Source organism: Microcaecilia unicolor, chromosome 11 (genome assembly GCF_901765095.1).
Source record: "Microcaecilia unicolor chromosome 11, aMicUni1.1, whole genome shotgun sequence".
NCBI lineage: Eukaryota > Metazoa > Chordata > Amphibia > Gymnophiona > Siphonopidae > Microcaecilia > Microcaecilia unicolor.
Genome location: NC_044041.1, coordinates 58,353,446 through 58,374,490, shown reverse-complemented (window position 1 = coordinate 58,374,490; position 21,045 = coordinate 58,353,446). Strand labels below are relative to the sequence as shown.

Here is a 21,045-nt window from a genome sequence, read left to right as displayed (position 1 = left end):
GATCGATGGTAACTCCAAGAATTTTCAGATTTTGCGAGACGGGAAGAGAACAGTATGGTGTGGTTATGGTGGAGTAATTGTATTGTGTTGAGAAGTGAGTACAAGACATTGTGTTTTTTTCTGCGTTGAGTTTTAGCTGGAATGCATCCGCCTGGGAGTGCATGATTTGGAGGCTTTGGTTGATCGCGTTGGTGATTTCATTTAGATCATGTTTGAACGGGATATAAATTGTGACATCGTCTGCGTATATGTAAGGGTTGAGGTTTTAATTGGCTAGAAGTTTGGCTCAAGGTATCATCATTAGGTTGAAGAAAGTCGTGAGAGGGGGGATCCTTGGGGAACTCCACATACCGGTAACCATGGGGGTGATATGTCCCCATTCGCTGTTACTTGGTAAGATCTTGTGGTCAGGAATCCTTTAAGCCATTTGAGAACTGTGCCTCCTACTCCGAAGTATTCTAGTATATGTAATAGTATTTCATGATTAACCATGTCGAAGGCGCTGGACATGTCAAATTGTAGGAGTATATTGTTCCCTGTTGCAACTGCTTGTTTGAATGGGTTAATTGCGGACACTAGTACAGTTTCGGTGCTGTGATTTGATTGGAATCCAGATTGAGACATGCAGAATTGAATGTTTATTTAGGTATTCAGTGAGTTGTTTTGTTACTATACCCTCCATGAGTTTGATTATTAGCGGAATAGATGCTACTGGGCGATAGTTGGTTAAGTCCATTGTACTTTTCTTGGCATCTTTTGGCAATGGGATAAGATGTTTCCTTTATCCGTGGGAAAGAGACCATTTTGAAGCCTGTGGTTTACATGGTTCGTGAGGTCTTTTTTGAATTGTTTGGGGACGGCTCTTATTAGGCTCGTAGGGCAAATGTCTAATTTGCATTGTGACTTGGCGCATTTTCTGAGCCATTGTGAGAGTTCATCTGATGATATTGTGTCGAAGTTGGTCCATGAGCGATCTGCTGGGCATTCCCCAGGTTTTGGGTCCAGACATTCAAGGATATTTTTTAGCCTTCTTTATCAGTGCTTTGGATTTAGCTTGACTGTTGCCTGCAGGTCTCGGTGTGCCTAGGCTCTAATGTTCTGTAACAATTTCTAACAATTTGAAAAAGAAAAAAAAATGTACCTCTACAAACTGGGTTTCTGCCAGGTACTTGTGACCTGGCTTGGCCACTGTTTGGAAAACAGGATCCTGGGCTAGATGGACCATTGGTCCAACCCAGTTTGGCTACTCTTATGTAAACTGCATTTTCCAAACAGCTAGAGGTGCTATAGACAAATGCTAATCTGGGTCACTAATAGATATAAAAATGGGAACAAATATAGGTGGGTAGAGTTTTTTCTTTACTGTTACTTGTTTATTTTTTTTTATATTTCACTAGCTGACTCTGCTGTCTTCTCTCTCCCACTTTGTTTTCAAGAACAAAAGGCTAAGAACTGATATCTGCATTTGCTGATTTGACAACTGATTTTGTTTCCAAACTTTGATTTTTCTGTTGTCATTTGTATTTTTAAATAAAATTCACACACCTTTCATCTGAAAAGGTTATAAAAGGAGAAAAAGCAATGGTAAGGTCACAGTGCTTCTCTGTACCACAGCAGTGGTTCTTAACTCCATCCTCAGGACAAACACACACATACACACCAGTCAAGTTTCTAGGATACCCATGATAAATATGGATGAGGTAGATTTGCATACAATGAAGGTAGTGCTTGCAAATTTAACTCATACATATTCACTATGGATATCTTGAAAACCAGACTAATTGGATGTGTCCTAAGGACTGTGTTAAGAACCTCTGCAATATAGGGATGCATCTTTAGCACTCTCCAATGTCATCTATTTGCATTATAAAAATTTGATGTATTGGCTAGATTTTGTTCAGAAAAAAAAAAGACTGAAAACTTCAGCATGGGTATACCTGGTCAAGCACAAAACTATTCTGTCCCTTGGTATTACACCCACAGTAACACTTGACTTGCCAGACACTAACCCTCTTCTTCTTTAAATGATTTTGTACACATATGCTTGTAATAAATGCTAGCCTGAGTTCAGCATTTGGCGTTAAGTTAGCTAATTAGAAGACAGAGTATGTATGTGGGGAAGGGGAGGCACAGTCAGCAACAGCTTTACTATCCAGCTGAGGAAATAAAAGTTATGAAAGAGAGATCGTGTGCTTTCTCCTACTCCTGTTATCAGCTCTCAGACTTTGTTCTTGAAAAGAAAGAGGGGGAGAGAAGGCAGCAGAGCCACATCTATATAAATAATTCTCACCTCCAACTTTCAGTGAAGCACTGAATCTACTGTTCCTAGGGTAGGCTGTCAGGACCACTCACCCTCCTAGACTGTCACCACCACTCACCCTCACTCAGTAGACACGCCCTCAGCCACGCAACCGGACATAATTCACAACCCCAACGTTCTAATGAAGCAACATTTTTCAACTCCAACTTCCATCATGGTGTACATTGCAGTGGAACCATGACTGTCTGCCCCGCCCTCACGTACGTCATGACGTCAAGGGTGGAGCCACGAGGACCAATCAAACAGCACCCACAATGCTACGCTACCAAACGACACACACCAATATCTTACACACGCACGAAGCACCAATCAAGGAGCTGCAATAATGCAAGGATACGGGACCACACGCTGTCGGTGTGTCACTCACCCCCCCCCCCCCCCCCCCGAACATCGCTAAAACAACAAAACCTCACTAGCGCCCGTTTCATTGCTCTCCGAAACAGGCCACTTTTAGTAGTGAACCCCCCCCCCCCAAATAAAACAAGTATCAGTGTTTCTTTCACCCGTGGTTTCTGCCTTTCCTGACTCCTCCTCTTCTGTATTAGACCCAGTCATGCTCTGCTAAGCTACTGGTTCCAAATTCATACATACTCTCACATTTCATGTCAATCAAACCCTTTGCATCAGCTCCTTTCTAGGACCCATTACGGTAGGGGAATAGATTGTTTTCTCACTGTTCCATCCTCCCCTTATATTTACTGCTTCCATTTTTCACCATCTGAGCTCAGCTTGATGGCAGAAGTCATTAATTCAGCCTAGCAGTGTTTGTGGGAAGCAGCAGCTTAGGCAGCCTGCCTGCACACATGCTGTTTCTATGCAGTACCATCTAATTAAACTACCTGAAATAAATCCTAGCTTGTACAATATTCAGTGTAAGGGGGTTGGTAGCTAGCTTTGCTGCTTTAAAAGCTTTCAGGAGACACTACTAAAAACAGACCAGTGGTACAATCCTGTACCATTATTATTTATTGCATTTGTACCCCACATTTTCCCACCTATTTGCAGGCTCAATGTGGCTTACAAGCGCCTGTTATGTTGAAGGGTCTTGTGTAGGGAAGAACACGAGCTCTGGAGAGTCATAAGCTCAGGCAGAATTCAGCAACAGTACCAGTCAAGATCTTGACTCTAGGAGGACTTCTTGTGCACACCCTCCTCTGGGCAGAATCCCATTCCAATTCTATTTCCACTTGTTCCATTTTTACCATAAATTACCAAAGATGTATGGCAACCACACCCCCAACAGCGCAAATTTTCAAAGCAATTTCACTGAAGTGTGAAGGTAGGAGGTTACAGTGGTGATTTTGAAAATGTAGGTGAGGGGGTAATTAAGACATTTTTTTTTTTCAAAGCTGAGTGTTTCATCTTTCTCTTTGCAGCTTCAATTTAATAGCATAAGCCTTTATTCACAAGGATTTGGTGATTTGTTTTCCCCCTATTTTGTACTTCACTCAAGTTTTAGTCCAGTCATCAATACAAGTGTCCTAGGGCAGGGGGTATGCAAGACGGTGTCTTCTAATATCCTACAACCATTAGCTCTAAAGTCAGTCATTTGTTGTCATAATTGCACAGATAGATGTTCCCCTCCTCCCCAAGGCCCTATAGATATTCCTGCCCCATTAAACTGGCTAACCCAAGGATCAAATGCAGATGTCTCTAACTGATATACACAGTGCCAAGGCACTGGGCTGACTTGTATATTCAACTTGAAAACAAATGCCTAAATCCAGCTACATAAACACAAAGTACCCATGCAAGTTATAGTAAGTTTTCTGAACAAAACTACTCACTATCTTATACTAGATATGCTATTGAAAAACATCCCTCACAGTGTGCTTGCAGATGGATCAGGAGAGAGGAGCATTCTTCTCTTGAAAGCTCATTCACAACAACTTTGGCTTATTTTCACACTGTACCAATTGAAGCAGGCCATTTTCGCTAGGACACACAACCCCAGCTACCACCACTTGTTCTGTTATCAGCACAGAAGCCTGTTTGGAGGTCAGAGGTTACAACCCAGACTCAAGGTTTTATATAGCACAGAGGTAGGATTAAACAGAGGCAGCCTATGGACTTTGCTCAGATTAGGTGAGGCAGCATCACTCCTGCAGTGTGATCCCACACACTTTGCCCCAGTCAACACCATTTCCTAAGGGAGCCAAAACTCAAACAGGGACTCCACATTAACACTTGTGCCAGAGACATACCACCATTTTAGATTAATATACTATGCACATCTTTACAAAATGCATGCTGCTCCTTGGATCAGTAGCAGTCATAAGCAAGAAGACATAATCAGAATGTAACAAGTATAAGGTATCCCATACTAATAGACTACTGCTCCGGCACACTGGAATTCTCAAATAGATCAGCGCAAAATTAATCAATGGTACCTAGGCATACCACATTCTCACATCACATCAAAGCATGAGTACCCATCTCTTGTTAATCTGCCTGTAGCAGGAGGCCAAGCAGACAAGTTCCCCGAAAAGACAGTCTTACTATGCTTTGTACATGATTACTTAAAACCACACAAACACGATGAAGGTCAGAGGTATAGAAGAGAATTCTTCTCAGTGTACATTTATAACTTCTATCTCTTGTTATAATGTCCATGATTAGCACAGAATTTATAACCATAAATTATACATTGTCATCTAACCTTAGTACATAAAATATTAGGGATATATTGGAAAAGTGGCACAAAGCCATAACATGAGTGCACAGGGAGAGGATAAGACAAGAACACACATACATATGAACTGGAGCCCCCTCTGGTCTGTGACAAGTCTGGAAGCTCTAATATTTGCATGCCAGGGACCATCCCTTTCTTTCCTTCATGTCCAGATTGAGGGACAGCTGAAGTTTGACACCAGGAATTCTCCTCCCCAGCAAATGAAAATACTTCAGTACTTGACTGCACTAAGCACATGGCTGCCTCACTGACAGACTACATGTACCATGTGCATCTTCTCCTCAGGCATGTCACACATCATGCATGCCCTCTTACATACCGAAGGTGCCGTAATAGCACCTGCCACAAGGCATACAGTCCCTCTGCAGAGACTAGTACCAACAAAGTTAAACACAGGCTAGGCTGCCCTATTTCTATAATGACCGAAACACAGCAACATCTCCCAGAAAAATGGTAAACATAAGTCAGTAACACCAGAAGATAGCCCACCACCTCCTCCCTGCATTATTTTGCACTCTATCTGTGGTGGGAAAGGGCCATTTCATACAGTACTCACATGCATTAGCACTAGCTCTGGCATGGAAATCAGTGCCTCCAAATTTAATAGTTCAAAACAAAATAGTCCTGCAGCACAGTAATACTAGAGATAACAGGAAAAAAAAAAAAGGAGGTATGAAATGCAATAAATGAGTAAAAGTCATAAATAACAGTGCCTAAGATAAGCGCACTCTCTGCAGTGAGGGAGCAGCGCCTCTAAACTGAGAACACACTTCACAAGGAGGAAGTGTCGCCTTCAGCAGTGCTGCTCAGATCTGTATGCTCTTCATGGGAAAGGTCATGCCTAGTGGCGAATCCCAATGAGTGTATTCTCAGCAGGAGATAGAGAAAGGAGTGTTTCATGTGGCTCTTCACATGTTGTAACTATAGGTGGGTGGCAGAGTCTGTGTGAATCCTGTAGGTGCTGTGTATCCATATGGGAAGTTGCCCTGTGGTGGTGCCATACTGGGACCCGCTGTTAACATGAGCTGCTGACCTGAAATAGAAACAACAGAATGCAGAGATAAAGAACAATCATCTTTTCCTAGCTGCTTGCAGGTCTGCTCTGTGCACTCCCTTCCCTTTTGATGTACATCAAGCATCTGAGCGAGACCTTTTCACCAGTGTGTAAAGCTACTGCATGCAAGTGACAGGAGCTGAAGAACAGCTTTAGACCAGTGGGTAAGTATTTTTATCAAGAAATGCCATATGGGAATAACCCCTGCATCTGAATTCTCACTGGCTATTAAGAATGTATCAGACATGCCATGGCTCAAACTGAAGATCTACTGACCCCAGGCATGCTCTCTCCAACAGTGGCCAACCTGGTTTATAAAGTAGGACCTGGTAGATCCCCAAGTGTGGATCCATTCCCACTGTTCACCACTAGGGCGTTCTCCAAATCTACCTGGCTAATCGTTTATGGATCTTTCCTCCATGAACTTCTCCAAATTCTCCTACAGGCTTCTTCTATCAGCACTTCCTTGTGGTTGATGTAAACGACACACACTTTACACAACACCACAACAGGTTGTGGAAGTGAAACACAGACTTGCCTTTCTTACAAGTCTATGGGAGATCCCACTGAGACTGGACATTTCTTACCTAACACTATTGGTGTGGGCTCAACTATCTGTGCCTCCTCTTTCCGGAGACTTTCTGATGTTTCAAGTTTATCCACCTGCAAGGAAAAAAAATGCATATTACATGTTGTCCTTGCCAATATGAGATGTTTTAGAGAAGCAAAAATACCAAATGGGCCAGCAGTCTCTAGCAATCCAGTTAGATGGCTAAATCATGCACTGTCTCCCAACACTACCTCTACATGTTTCACAAATGAGGCATTTCAACTGATCTTTTAATTAGTGAGGAAGAAATGGAAAAGACGGGGGGGGGGGGGTCAGTGTAGCTAAGACTGCAAGAGCTTGATCAGAGAATGCTGAACAGCAAATGCACAAGGACCAGCAACACTCTGTAAAAACAAAAAGCCTCACAATTCTAAATTGGCAACAAGTTCCAACAAACAGTGAAGTTGTGCACCATCACAGTCTAATAAAGCATTACACATTTTAATTATACAAGCAGCTGGCACTGTGTGTGGTCAGTGCCAATCAAATTTCAGTTTCGGCACAAACCGACCCAAAATCCAGGTTCTGGTTTCGGCCAAAAATGCCAGTGTATTTTTGCTGAAGCCAAAGCTCTCCGCACCCCCATCCCCTGCCCGACCACCTCCAACGCCAGCTGCCACCACCTCCTCACCACCTGAAGGCCCTCTCCGGACCTACTTTTTAATGCCCTAGTGGTGCCCAACCCCCCTCCCTCGGGCCTAAGTCTCCTGGTGGTTTTGGTGGCCTCTTCTGGGCAACAGCAACCCCCAGTGGCTCTTGCCCCCACTGGTTCCTCAGCCAAAATGACTGCCAGGGTGAAGTGCACATAACACTGGGTATATAAAATGTTCACGGTTTTCATGTAAAAAAGCGAAGATTGTTTGTTTAAAACACTCTGTTGTAAAGATTGAAAGTTCAATAAAGACTTCTCACAAATAAATAAAACCAAAATGACTGCCAGGGGAGGTCTCAGCGGTCACTTGAGATTAGAACCAGCACAGGTAGGAGTGATCTCCAGTTGCTCCTGCTTACGATGGTTCCAATCCCAAAATGGGTGACGACCACCCGTGGCAGTCTTGTGAGGCTGCTGTAGGAAGTCCTGGCAGCCATTTTAGCTGAGGAACCAGTGGGGGCAAGAGCAACTGGGAATCGCTCTTGCCCAGTAGAGGCCAACGGACCACCAGGAGATTTAAAAGGTAGGTCCAGGTGGCACCACTAGACCACCAGGGCATTTAAAAGTAGAACCGAGGGCCTTCAGGTGACGGGAGGGTGGAGGGGCAGCAGCGGCAGCTGGCCCAGAAGGACCTGGTTTTGTTTTCACTTTCAGCTGAAACTGAATGAAAACTTTTGGCTGTTGATTCGGTTTCAGTCAAATTCTAAGATGGTGGCCCAACAACACTGCTGCACTCTGCAGTATACAAGACCTGAATTTAAATTTTTGGTCTCAACTTCTGCTACCTGAGCTAGAAACGCTGCATTCACAGCCCTTGGGTAGAGCTTGGGGAAGGATTCAACTATTGAATGGCGACTCCTACTGATCAGATTCTGGGAGGGGCGAGTGGCTCCTAGCCAGTAGTGGGCTAGGTAGATGCTTATACAATACTGAAAACACACAGGGTAGTTAGAAATGTGAACAAAAGCTCATGGCATTATAGCCCAAGAGACCAGACTGAGTTGGAAGCCGAAAAAGAGGTGGGAGAATGCTGTTCAGCTTAAAAAGTAAAAGTCAAAATGGGCCCTACATTCCTGTAACAAACCGAGCCTAAACAAACATTATCCTCTCTACCTGTAACATGCCAAGCACAGGCAGTTCTCTACCTTCAATGTCCAAAAGATATAAGGGTGGTAGGATGATCACCTTGTATACAGCAGTTGCCCCTTCCAGCTCTAAAAATGTAAAGTCTGGGTTGATTTTGAAGCCTGAGTCTAACAGTTTCCCCATAGCATTGGGATAGTTAATGATAGTTAATGACATTAGCTATGTTATGCATCTCTATGCTGTTAATGTTCCTACAGCTGGTATTAGAAACAGATATTAAAAAAAAACAAAACTGAAAATCCAAACTGTCACCTTCCAAAACAGCTTGTCTACCTGAAAGAAATTGCAGAAGGCTGTATGAGACACAGAGTGTTTAAAAGCTTAGTGAACACTAGCATGTATTCTAAAACAAGAGGTGATCATTGTGGTTCACTGTCACTTGTGCTTCTAGTCATGGCAAAGCATGCATACTGAGCACTGTTAACAGTGGTACAGCCCTCACCCTACTGCACGCTCATCGCAGTTGACCAGTTCCTGTGGTAGCACCCCCAAGCTAACAAACCACTATCACACTTTGCTCCTGTGACAGCACCCCTCACCCTACCGCCAAAAACACCTAGCTCCTGTGGCAGCACCCCTCACCCTACCACACTCTTATTGCAGTCAGCTTTGCCAGTACCCCTCACTGTACCACATGTGCATCACACTTTCAGCACTGCTTACCTTGGTCAGGTATTCTCTCATCACCTGGATGAAGTAAGGCATTGCAAAGTCGGTGATGTTGTTCCTCCAGGCCAGCTCTAGCACCAAGTCTGGATGCAGGAGGTCATAGCAAGTGAACAGTGAGGCTGCAAAACACTCGTTTTTACCTTCTTCCAAGAACCACTGCATCAAGTTCTCTGCCAGTTCAGTATCTTTAGATTCAGCGGTGTATTGCATAGCATCCTACAGCAGCAAGAGAGGCAGCTAAACATCTACTGAAAGTCAAGATCTCTTCCCACCTGCCCCAACAGAGCTCTCATATCTCCTTCCTAGCACATCCTTCCTTCACCTACTCTATCAAGCCACTTCACTGTACACAATAGAATCATACTCCACCCCCACATTTGTTTCAACTTGATAACACACCTTAACAAATCACTCAAGGGGAGATACTATTTGAAATCTAGCAATATAATACATACAATTTAATAAAATCAACCTAAAATTCACCAACCCCACTCTGCCATTACCTCAAAAGTATTTTATCATATCTCTATTTATGAAGGATCTAATACATTGTCTATTAAGAAGTTTCATTTGTATTGTGTTGACATCAACTAGAATGTTCCTCTATGCTGCCTATTATGTTGTCTCATTTATTTTAGCAAGGCAGACAAAAAACATCTATCCAGTGCAAAGAAAAAAAAAGAGCAATAAATAAGATGTTATTCCTATTAGGAAGTTTACCTCATTGATCGTATTTATGCTTATATTTGTTCATTTTGCTATTGTTATATCATCATCATTATGCTGTTATCAAAATTGCAAGTTTTAAGTCAAGCTGTACCTGCCTTGGGTGAATCTACATAAAGGTGGTTAATAAATCCCATCAAATAAGGGAATTTTTATTCATCCCTCCACTATGTCTCCCACTTACTCCACTGTCACAACCTGGCAGAAACAGGTATCAGTGGCATAGTATTTACTTGGTTCAAATCCTATTTGTCAGATAGACAACGATCAATTTTGTTCAGCAACAGCACATCATTACCTTGGGCACTGAACTGTGGGGTGCCACAGAGATCCATACTGTCTCCCATTTTATTTAATATCTACATGAAGCCTCTGGCTGAGATGCTTCAGTCAATGGACACATAATTCTACATCTATGCTGATGATGTGCAACTACTCATATCCATTGAATCCAGATCTACCCACAGCTCTGAATAACCTGACTGGCTGCCTAACCGCAATTCAGGAATGGGCGAACAACAAACTTTGCCTGAACCCAAATAAAACTGAGATTCTTTGGATACCAAATACAAGTGTAGAAATACCAGGCTTTAAAATACCTTTTGGGAACTATGACCTCCCGCTAAAATCACAGGTCAGAAATCTTGGGATACTGCTAGACTCACCACTCACTCTGATCCCACAAATTCAAACAACCTTCAGTAGAGAGATGTGGTAGCCATTTTAGTCCAATTTTAAAGGTAATAAATATAAATAAAACAAAACATAGAAAATAAAATAAAATACCTTTTATAGGACTAACAATACATTTTTTGATTAGCTTTCGAAGGTAACCCTTCTTAAGATCAGAAATAAGCAAATGTTGATAAACAACAGCATATAAGTAAAATATCAGTGCATTTCAATGAGTCTTCACCCCACCCTCTTTCTGTGAAGGCACATTAAAATGCTTTGATGTTTTATATATATATATATATATATATATATATATATAAATATATACACACACATATACATATATATATATATATATATATATATATATACATACACAGTGCAGTCCGCTTAAGTGCAAGGGTCTGGGACCAAATACATGCAGTTAACCGGAGCGTGCACTTAACCGTTGTGACCAAAGAAGCTTGACGTCTGATAAACATATGTACAGTACTGTTTATTATACGTACAGTATACAGTCTTCATTAACTGACGTTTGATTACTTCAAGTAAGCCTGTCGCAGTCCTCTGTACACTCTTGTGTCTGTGAGTTCCACAGACTACATCTGCCACACGGTAAAAACTGTCATAGCACTGACATCCAGTGGCCTCCAGATAGGCCCGTACGGTGTTGAGACTCTCCAGCGCTCTTGCAAGTGACAGGAGGTTGTTGAATTTCATCAGCATGTGCCTCGCTGCTCATTTCATCATCTGTTTCATCATCAGCCGTTGCCTGCGTGTTGGCGCATATCTCAACATCAGTGCTGTCGTCAGCTGTTTGTAGATCGTAATCAACAGCTACGTAGTGATGAAACTCCTTCAAGTAACAGGCTGGGATGTCAATAGCCTGTGCATCTGACGCATTTGCAACAGCTGCATCTGTTTCGTCCCTCTCCACATCCCTAACAAAGCTTGCCCGCTTGTAGCAGTTCACAATGGTTGCCTGTGTAACATGATTCCAGGCTTCTTTCTGCATATGTAGGGAATCCAACAGTGATAGATTACGAGCCAGTTCAACAGCACATTTATCCTTGCCAATCTGGTCATCCATAACGCTCATCAGACGACGTAGCACAAGAGCCCGATAATGTTGTTTGAAATTGGCTATTATGCCCTGATCCAGAGGTTGGATCAGAGAGGTAGTGTTTGGTGGCAGGAAGACCACCTTGACGTTAGACAGCCTGACATCACTATGTGCAACACAATTATCACAAAGCAACAAAATCTGATGCTTTTGTGCCCGCATTCTAGTGACAACTTCTTTAGCCACTGCTTCCAAATTTCCCAGTCATCCATGAATTTGCATTAGCCTCGTATGACACAGGAAGTCGCTTAACATTCTTGAAGCAACAGGGCTGTTTGCTCTTTCCAATGACAAGGGATTCCAACTTCTCACTCCCATCCATATTGCAGCAAAGGAGGATCGTCAGTCGGTCCTTCGACGTTTTACCTCCTGTAATTTTGGCTTGTTTGAATGCAAGTGTTCCATCAGGAATCGCTCGCCAATAGAGACCATTTTCGTCAGCATTGAAAATGTCACGAGGTGCAAACTCATTCAAGATGGTAGGAAGAACTGAAACAACCCAATTTTCAGCACCAAAGTCATCAGCATCTTGTTTTTCACCATGCTGTTTCTTGAATTTATGCTGTTCCTCTACTTCCATCTTTCCAACCATCCAACAGTGGCTTTGAATTCAGTTAGTACAAGACTTTCAGCTAGCTGATTAGCTTTCTCCATAAGCAGTGGACCACTGACAGGAAACTGTCTGCTCCTGACTTCAGAAAACCACTGAAGAGCATCTTCTACCTCCTCAGCTTTTTCCACCCGTTTTCGTTTCTGGTGTGGATTTGTATTGTTTTGCCAGACTTCCAGAAGCTGGTCTTTCTGCTTCAAGATATGTGAAATTTGACTGGGATTCACACCATATTCTTTAGCAATAGATGCTTGACTTTGTTTTCTAATTTTTTAAGAACTTCTATTCGTTCAGCCAGTGTTAAAGTCTTATAGTTGCGTGACAACAATGACGACGACTCCAGTGTACACTCTAACAACATTCTTTCGCTTATTCTGCCTGTGGCAGTTAAAGGGGCGGTAAATTTGAAATCTTGTTGGTTGTCACATGCCAATTGGCTTCCATATTCCATGCATGCCCTTATGTGGAGTCTTTCCTGCAGAGGAGCGGTCTTAAACCATGCATATAAGCGAATCTTGCACTTATCAGTGGTGCGCTAAACCGAAGTTTGTCCCCATAGAAACTGATGGCGCCAAAAATGGGACCGAAGTATGGCATGCAGTTAAACAGAGCATGCGCTTATCCGACGTGCACTTAAATGGAATGCACTATATATATATATATATATATATATATACATACATATACATACATATACACACACACACACATATATACGTACACACTGTTATTTATCAGCATTTGCTTATTTCTGCTCTGAAGAAGGGTTACCTTTGAAAGCTAATCAAAAAAGGAAAAATTAATTCTTACCTGATAATTTTCTATTAGTCTCAACAGATCAATCCAGAGACTTGTGGGTTGTGTCCCTCTAACAGCAGGTGGAGATAGAGAGAACCTCCGAGGTTTGCTATATGTGGACCTGTGCAGCCAGCTGAACCTCAGTATGAATGATACCAAAGCAGTGGAATGGAAACAATAGAAAACTCTCCTGACATTATCAGACCAATTGCCCAACATACTTCCACTACTTCTATATTTATTTATTTTATATTTAATCAAACTAAGGAACATTCAGAATGGAACCCGAAAAAAACTAACCAACCGCAACAAAACCGCAGACAGTAAAACTCAGGAGGGGTCTCTGGGACTAATGGAAAGAAAATTATCAGTTAAGAATTAATTTTTCCTTCCATGGCATCCCACAGATCAATCCAGAGACTTGTGGGATGTACCCAAGCAGTCCTCAAGTAAGGCGGGGCACCCCCAACCCGGCAGAAATCACAGACAAGCCAAACCCTGCATCTTGAAGAGCTGCCACATCCACCCAATAATGACGAGTGAATGTATGGACCGAAGCCCATGTAGCTGCCCTGCAGATATCTTCCAGAGAAATCCAAATGGGACTCTGCATAGGAGGAAGCTTGAGCTCGTGTAAAATAAGCACGAACTTGCAATGGGGCTTGCCTGCCCAATGCCACGTATGCTGAAGAGAAGGCCTCCCGCAAACAACGGGCTATGGTGTCCTTGGACACCATATGACCCTTCTTACTGCCTCCAAAAAGGACAAAGAGATGGTCAGAAAGACGAAATTCATTTGTCACCTCCAAATACCTGAGAAGAGCCCGTCTCATGTTGAGGCATCGAAAAGCCTGGAATTGCTCAGGGTAATCTTCCTGGAGGAAGGCCGGCAAATGCAGGGACTGCCCTAAGTGGAAACGAGAAACCACCTTGGGCAAAAACAAAGGAACTGTCCTAATCTATACCCCCGTCTCCGTAAAACGCAGGAAGGGGTCTCTGCAAGAAAGGGCCTGCAATTCTGAAATTCTCCGAGCGGAAGTAATGGCTACTAGGAAAACCGCCTTTAAGGCGATATCCTTAATCGTAACCCCCGATAAGGGTTCGAAAGGAGGACGCTGAAGTGTTTTGAGAACTAGATTAAGGTTCCAGAATGGCAGAACTGGCACGTGAGGAGGGCGCAAATGATTTACACCCCTCAAGAAACGAACCAAATCCGGGCAGGAAGCGATGGACGCCCCCTAAAGCTGGCCTCTAAAACATTCCAGAGCTGCCACCTGCACCTTAAAAGAACGCAACGAGAGTGATTTTGTAAAGCCTCCTGAAGAAATGTGAGGATAACCGATACTGAAGCTGAAGCCGCTGACAATCCCAAACTCGAACACCACGAATCGAAGGTACACCACACCCTAGCATAAGCTATCGAGGTGGAACTTTTCCAAGCCTACAGCATCGTAGCGATAACCGCGTCCAGATACCCTTTTCTTCTCAACCTCGCCCTTTTTAAGGGCCAGGCCGTAAGACCAGAGGGGGAGGGACCCTCCATTGTGACTGGCCCCTGCAGCAGGAGACCGTCCTGCACCGGTAGCAGAAAAGGACGATCAAACAGAAGCCTGATCACATCTGCGTACCAGGGTCTTCTGGGTCAATTCAGGGCCACTAGGATCACTAGACCGGGATGACTGGCAATACGAGTCAGTAACCTGCCCATCATTGGCCACGGGGGAAAGGCATAGAGCAGGCTATATGAGCCGCTATCAAGAAAGAGAGATGTTTCTGCCCAACAGCAGATCAGAGCCGCCTCGTGCGCTAGGGGTGCACTCCTGGTGCCCCCCTGACGGTTTACATAGGCAACCGCCGTCGCATTGTCCGAAAACTCGAACTGGGCAACCGCGAAGAGACAAACTCCCGAAGGGCCAGACAAATCACCCGTAACGCCAAGCGGTTGATGGACCATGACGCCTCAGTCGAAGTTCAAATGCCCTGGGCCGTCTGTTGCAGGCAATGAGCCCCCCAGGCAGACAGTGACACATCCGTGGTCACTATCTTCCAGTCCGGGGTTGCCAGAGGAATGCCCGACACCAGATTCTTTTGAATGAACCACCAGTGCATGATTGTGTGAAGACGGGCCGAACATGGCACCTGAACCTCGTAATCCTCTGAGAGCGCACAACGGCTCAGAAGGTGCCACTGGAGGGGGCGCATGTGAGCTCTGGCCCACTATACCACATCCAAGGTGTAGGCCATGGAACCTAGAACTTGTACATAGTCCCAAGCCCGCAGATTCGGAGTTTGAAACAGTGCTCATAACTGAGCCTGTAACCGCTGTGCTCAAGCTGAAGAGAAACTATCCCTGTTCGGATATCGAAGCACACACCCAAGTATTCCAGCGTTTGGGAAGGTGTTAGGCTGCACTTCGGGAAGTTGATCACCCAACCAAGCAACTGAAGCAACCGGACCACTTTGTCGGTTGCCTGCCAACTCTCCTCGAAAGAAGATACCCGCACAAGCCAGTCGTCTAGATAGGGATGGACCTGAATCCTTCCTTCCTGAGATAGGCCGCCACTACTACCAAGACCTTGGAAAAGGTCCGAGGTGCTGTGGCTAGGCCGAAGGGCATCGCTTTGAATTGAAAATGACAACAGAGCACTGCAAAGCGAAGAAAACGCTTGTGGGGAGGCCAGATTGGAATGTGTAAATAGGACTCTGAGATTGAGAGAGGTCAAAACCTCCCCTGGCTGTACCGCTGCGATCACCAATCGGAGGGTTTCCATGGGGAAAAGCCGAACCCTTAAGGACCTGTTGATGCACTTGAGATCTAAGACGGGTCGCCAAGAACCGCCCTTTTTTTTGGCACCACAAAATAAATGGAGTATCGACCGCACCCTCTTTCTGCTGGGGGTACAGGCTGGACAGCACCCAGCCGCTGTAAGTTGAGGAGGGTGTGTCAAACGGCCTGCACCTTGGTGGGACATTTGCAAGGAGATTCCAGAAAAGAGTCTACTATTGGATGAGCCAATTCTAATGTAGCAGTCTCTGATAACCTCCAAGACCCATTCATCGGATGTTACTCTGGTCCACTCCACCATCATTGGGCAGATCTGGCTGCGGGCTGGTTTCTGTTACCAGAAAGGAAGGCCCGCCTGTCACCTCGAAAGGGCTGAGGCTCTCTGAAAAGAGGCCCTGCAACCTGGACGGTAACACCGCATATCCCTAAACTTAGGTCTAGGTCCCGCCGGTCATACAAACTTGGACCTGTCCTCCGGGAGGCGCTGGCCCTTAGAGTCACCGAGGTCCTTCACAATCTGTTCTAAGTCTGTCCCAAACAAAAGCTTTCCCCTAAAAGGAAGCCTTGCTAAACATGACTTCGAGGCCACGTCTGCAGCTGTCAGGTTCTCGAGGGCCTTTGCATTCTGTCAGGTCCTTGAGGCAGAACCGGAATACGTGAGCCCTTGGACCACTGCCGAGGAGCGGCAGCGACAGGCAAGACCACCCTGGAACTGATCCCTGGAAGGACAGGGCTGGACCTCTGCACTGGAGTCAGGACTGAGGCAGGCAACTGGAACCGGCAGAACAGGAACAGCTTCACCTGTACCTGACCACCGTTCCCCTGGAGTTGAGCTCCAGCGTGCGGGTGGCTAGCAGGACGAGGCCGGAAATGGAGATCCAGAGGACCCACCCTGGGTCAGGGAACACGAGGAAGCTAGACTACTAGACACAGACTAAAAGCTGCTGCGCTGCCACTAGCAAGGAACCCAAGACAGACCAGGGAGACAAGACGAACAAAAGCCTAACAGGAGCAAGGACTAGGGCACGCAGCAAGCTAGGCAGAACGGGGTTCAGGGAATACCCAAAGGGTAAACCCACTAGCTAGGTAGAGGTAGGATACAGGATAAACACCCAGGAAATACACACTAGCTAGACAGAGACAGGATTCAGGATGTACACTCAGGATATACAAGCAGGGATCAGGATATACACGCAGGGTAAACGCCCTAGCTAGGCAGAGGCAGGGTTCAGGATAAGCCTCAGGGTAAACGCCCTAGCTACGCAGAGGCAGGGTTCAGGATAAGCCTCAGGGTAAACGCCCTAGCTAGGCAGAAGCAGGATTCGACAAGAACCGGCAGAGGTCAGGGCTGGCAGCAAGCGAGGAAAGTCAGGAACAAGCAGGAGTCAAACTCGTCAGGCAAACAGAAGGAGAAACCAGGAACTAAGAGTCTTAGGGCTGGCAGCAGGCAGAAGAGTATATCGGGGTTCAGGCAATAGTCAGAGGCAGGCAGCAGGCAGAAGAGTATATCGGGGTTCAGGCAATAGTCAGAGGCAGGCAGCAGGCAACAGAATATCGGGGTTCAGGCAATAGTCAGAGGCAGGCAGCAGGCAACAGAATATCGGGGTTCAGGCAATAGTCAGAGGCAGGCAGCAGGCAACAGAATATCGGGGTTCAGGCAATAGTCAGAGGCAGGCAGCAGGCAACAGAATATCGGGGTTCAGGCAATAGTCAGAGGCAGGCAGCAGGCAACAGAATATCGGGGTTCAGGCAATAGTCAGAGGCAGGCAGCAGGCAATAGAATATCAGGGTTCAGGCAATAGTCAGAGACAGACAGCAGGCAATAGAATATCGGGGTTCAGGCAATAGTCAGAGACAGACAGCAGGCAATAGAATATCGAGGTTCAGGCAATAGTCAGAGACAGGCAGCAGGCAATAGAATACACCAGGAACTAGCAGAGTCAGGCTGAAGCTACAGACTCCCACCACAAACCGAGGGAGAGTGGCTGAAGGCTTCAGACTCCAAACACAGAGCAAGGGAGTAGAAGGACAAGCAGTCCACAGACACAGAGTAGCAGGGCAGCACCCCCCACGGAAGGACTAGCAGTCCACAGACACAAAGAGAAGCTGGGCCAGAACCCAGAGAAAGGCTAAGCAATAGTGCAGCAGAACACTAAATAACCTGGCCTGGCCTAAAGGCATAACACCATGCAAAGGCCCTGAATGCTAGCACAGCACTTCCTTATGAAGGTCCTCACTGATGATGTCACCTGCGCAGGACAGGAGCAGGAAACACACTCAAACCAAGGGGAGGCTGGGAACACAGGACAGGAGCAGGAAACACACTCAAACCAAGGGGAGGCTGGGAACACACAGGACAGACAAGCAGGAGCCATCTTGGAAGCTGACACAGAGTAGGCGGCAGCCATCTTAGATGCTGGCTCCCCAGAGAGGCATAGCCCACACAGGTGAGGTCTAGTGAAGTAATCTGCACACAGAGCCAGAGACAAAACTAACACAGAGACAGACAGAAGCCAGCACAGAGGCTGACCCCCAGAAACAAGGTAAGGCTGAGGGTGGTCACGGCCACAGACGTGACAGCAGCCCAATGCCACAAGCACAGCCAGCAACGCGCGGTGACTACTAGGAAAACCTCCTTCACTGAAGCCCTCAAAAGATCATAAAGAAGATCCGCAAGGAAGGCTAAACCAGACTCCAAGGCCGGCAAAACAGCCATGAGATCTTCCGGAGAGGAGGCTTTCTGTACCCACGATAAGCATGCCCGAGCTGCATAGAAGCCACAAACTGAGGCCTACAGGGAAAGGGCTGCTACTTCAACGGAGAACTTCAAGCAGGTCTCCAACTTACGATCCTGAGGGTCCTAGTCTAAGTCAGGAGCAGGTAGCGCGTAAAGGCACAACATAGCTCTAAGCAACCTTAAGCCCACTGTCCGGCGTATCCCACTGCGCCAAAATAAGGATCTTCATGGCCTCATACACATGAAAGGAACGAGGTGGGCATTTGGTGCAAGACATAATAGAGGGGACCGGACCTGTTCCCCCTGATGATTCAGGGGGGAAATGGCCACAACCTCAAAAGCCCTATCAGGAAGGGAAGCTCTTCCCTTCGAAAAAGGCGGGCAGTCATTGGATCATCCCCCTCCTCAGAGGGCAGGGTGACCTCATCTGCAAAATTCAAAGATTCTGAGGGAGAGCCCGGAGACAAAACCGGGCCATCTGTGTCAGATAGCTCCTCGGGATCCAAAATCTCTACAAGGGGACATTTTGGCAGGAAAGACTGCGAGGCTGCAGCAACCGAAGTTTGCCGAGGAAGACACAGGGCTGCCCAAAGAGAAATTCCTGACTTTTTCAAAAGAAAGGCATTGTGCATTAATAAAGGAACTGCAAGGGACTCCCCTGCTCCCTGTACATCGCTTCCCTCCATCGGAGCCTGTGCCACAGAAGCGCACTGCGCCTCTTGTCTATTAACCACCATGTGCGGAGCGGGTTGCGCCTGAGAGGAAAAAATAATGCCCGCCAACACGCACTGCCCCGAGGAAACCGCAAAAATTATCCCCTGTACTTCCAACTCACCGGAAGCCTGAGGGGAACCCCCGTCGGCGCTGAACATCCGCTGTGGGCTGATGGCGGCAGGATTCACACTCCCCCTAGCCGCCTCAGAAGGCACTAACATGCTCCACAAACTCCTGCCCCAAAACTAACTCGGCAGAACGTCTAGTTCCTCCGTATGATTAAACAAAAACAAAGTCTCTTACCTATTTTTTTTTTAAGTCAGGAGAGAAAGGAAACACCCAATCCAGGCCAACAGCCCCGGGAGATGGAGGAAAGGTAGGGGACCTGGCACCACCAGGTGTACACCACAAGCTGCAAACAGCCACTCAACCCCTGTCTGTGCTAAACTAGGCCTGAAGGACACCAGTAGCCAGATCAAACCAGAGCTGCACAGAGATGTCCCTCCACCTGCTAGAGAGAGAGAATACTGAGGTTCACCTGGCTGCACAGGTCCACATATAGCAAACCTCGGAGGTTCTCTCTATCTCCACCTGCTGGTACAGGACACAACCCACAAGTCTCTGGATTGATCTGTGGACACCATGGAATGTAAAACCAACCTTCAAAAATTGTCTCTCACCTACAGCAGCTACAAAATCTCTCTCCATACATTGAAAAGACGTCTGACCACAGTGGTCTATACCATGATAACATCACGACTAGACTACTGTAATGCCCTGTACACTGGCCAAACCAAAAAGAGTTTGTACCAGCTCCAGCTAATTCAGAATGCTGCAGCACGACTGATAGAAGGCTGCAAGTGGCATGTCCACCTCACACTCTTCCTGTAAAAGCTACACTGGCTACCAGTATCTTACAGGACTTAATTTAAAACTCTATGCTTAATTTTCAAGGTCCTTAGACAAAATGGGCCAGAGAACTTAACGAATAAGCTAGCCCTTTACAAACCTTTGAGACCTCTAAGGTCCTCTCAAGGATCATCATTATCTGTACCCTTGTCAAAAGAAATTGTATGATGTGATACCTGCCAGCAAGCATTCTCAGAAGTAGCCTCCACGCTCCAGAATTTACTCCCAGAGGGGCTACATATAACTTGAAACTATCTCTACTTCAGGAAGCAGGTGAAAGCCTGGCTCTTCTCCTAAACCTTTAATACATAGGGTGATTGACTATACACTCATTCTGCACCTGGACTAGTTTGCTGCACATGTAACTTAGATCAGTTTCTTATCTCTTGCTTAACTATACAAAGAACTTGCCTTGACTTTAGCTAACCATCAAATTATCCCAACTGACTCTACCACGCATCCTGTTCCCATCATACAGTGGGGGAAATAAGTATTTGATCCCTTGCTGATTTTGTAAGTTTGCCCACTGACAAAGACATGAGCAGCCCATAATTGAAGGGTAGGTTATTGGTAACAGTGAGAGATAGCACATCACAAATTAAATCCGGAAAATCACATTGTGGAAAGTATATGAATTTATTTGCATTCTGCAGAGGGAAATAAGTATTTAATCCCTCTGGCAAACAAGACCTAATACTTGGTGGCAAAACCCTTGTTGGCAAGCACAGCGGTCAGACGTCTTCTGTAGTTGATGATGAGGTTTGCACACATGTCAGGAGGAATTTGGTCCACTCCTCTTTGCAGATCATCTCTAAATCATTAAGA

The 21,045-nt window shown here is 45.6% G+C and overlaps 1 protein-coding gene across 2 annotated transcripts in view; it reads right to left on the bottom strand.

Annotated features, from left to right (window-relative positions):
- Positions 1–3,734: 3,734 nt before the first annotated feature.
- Positions 3,735–21,045, bottom strand: part of CLTCL1 (clathrin heavy chain like 1) — a 181,913-nt gene continuing 164,602 nt past the window's right edge. Inside the window, exons 30-33 of one of the 2 annotated variants that reach the window (XM_030217298.1) lie at positions 9,138–9,359; positions 8,727–8,747; positions 6,654–6,729; positions 3,735–6,045 (exon numbers count right to left, since the gene is read on the bottom strand). In XM_030217298.1, coding sequence (XP_030073158.1) covers positions 5,921–6,045; positions 6,654–6,729; positions 8,727–8,747; positions 9,138–9,359 — 444 coding nt within the window. In that variant the 3' untranslated portion in view covers positions 3,735–5,920. The remainder of the gene's footprint in view (positions 6,046–6,653; positions 6,730–8,726; positions 8,748–9,137; positions 9,360–21,045) is intronic. The other variant, XM_030217299.1, reaches the window with a different exon arrangement.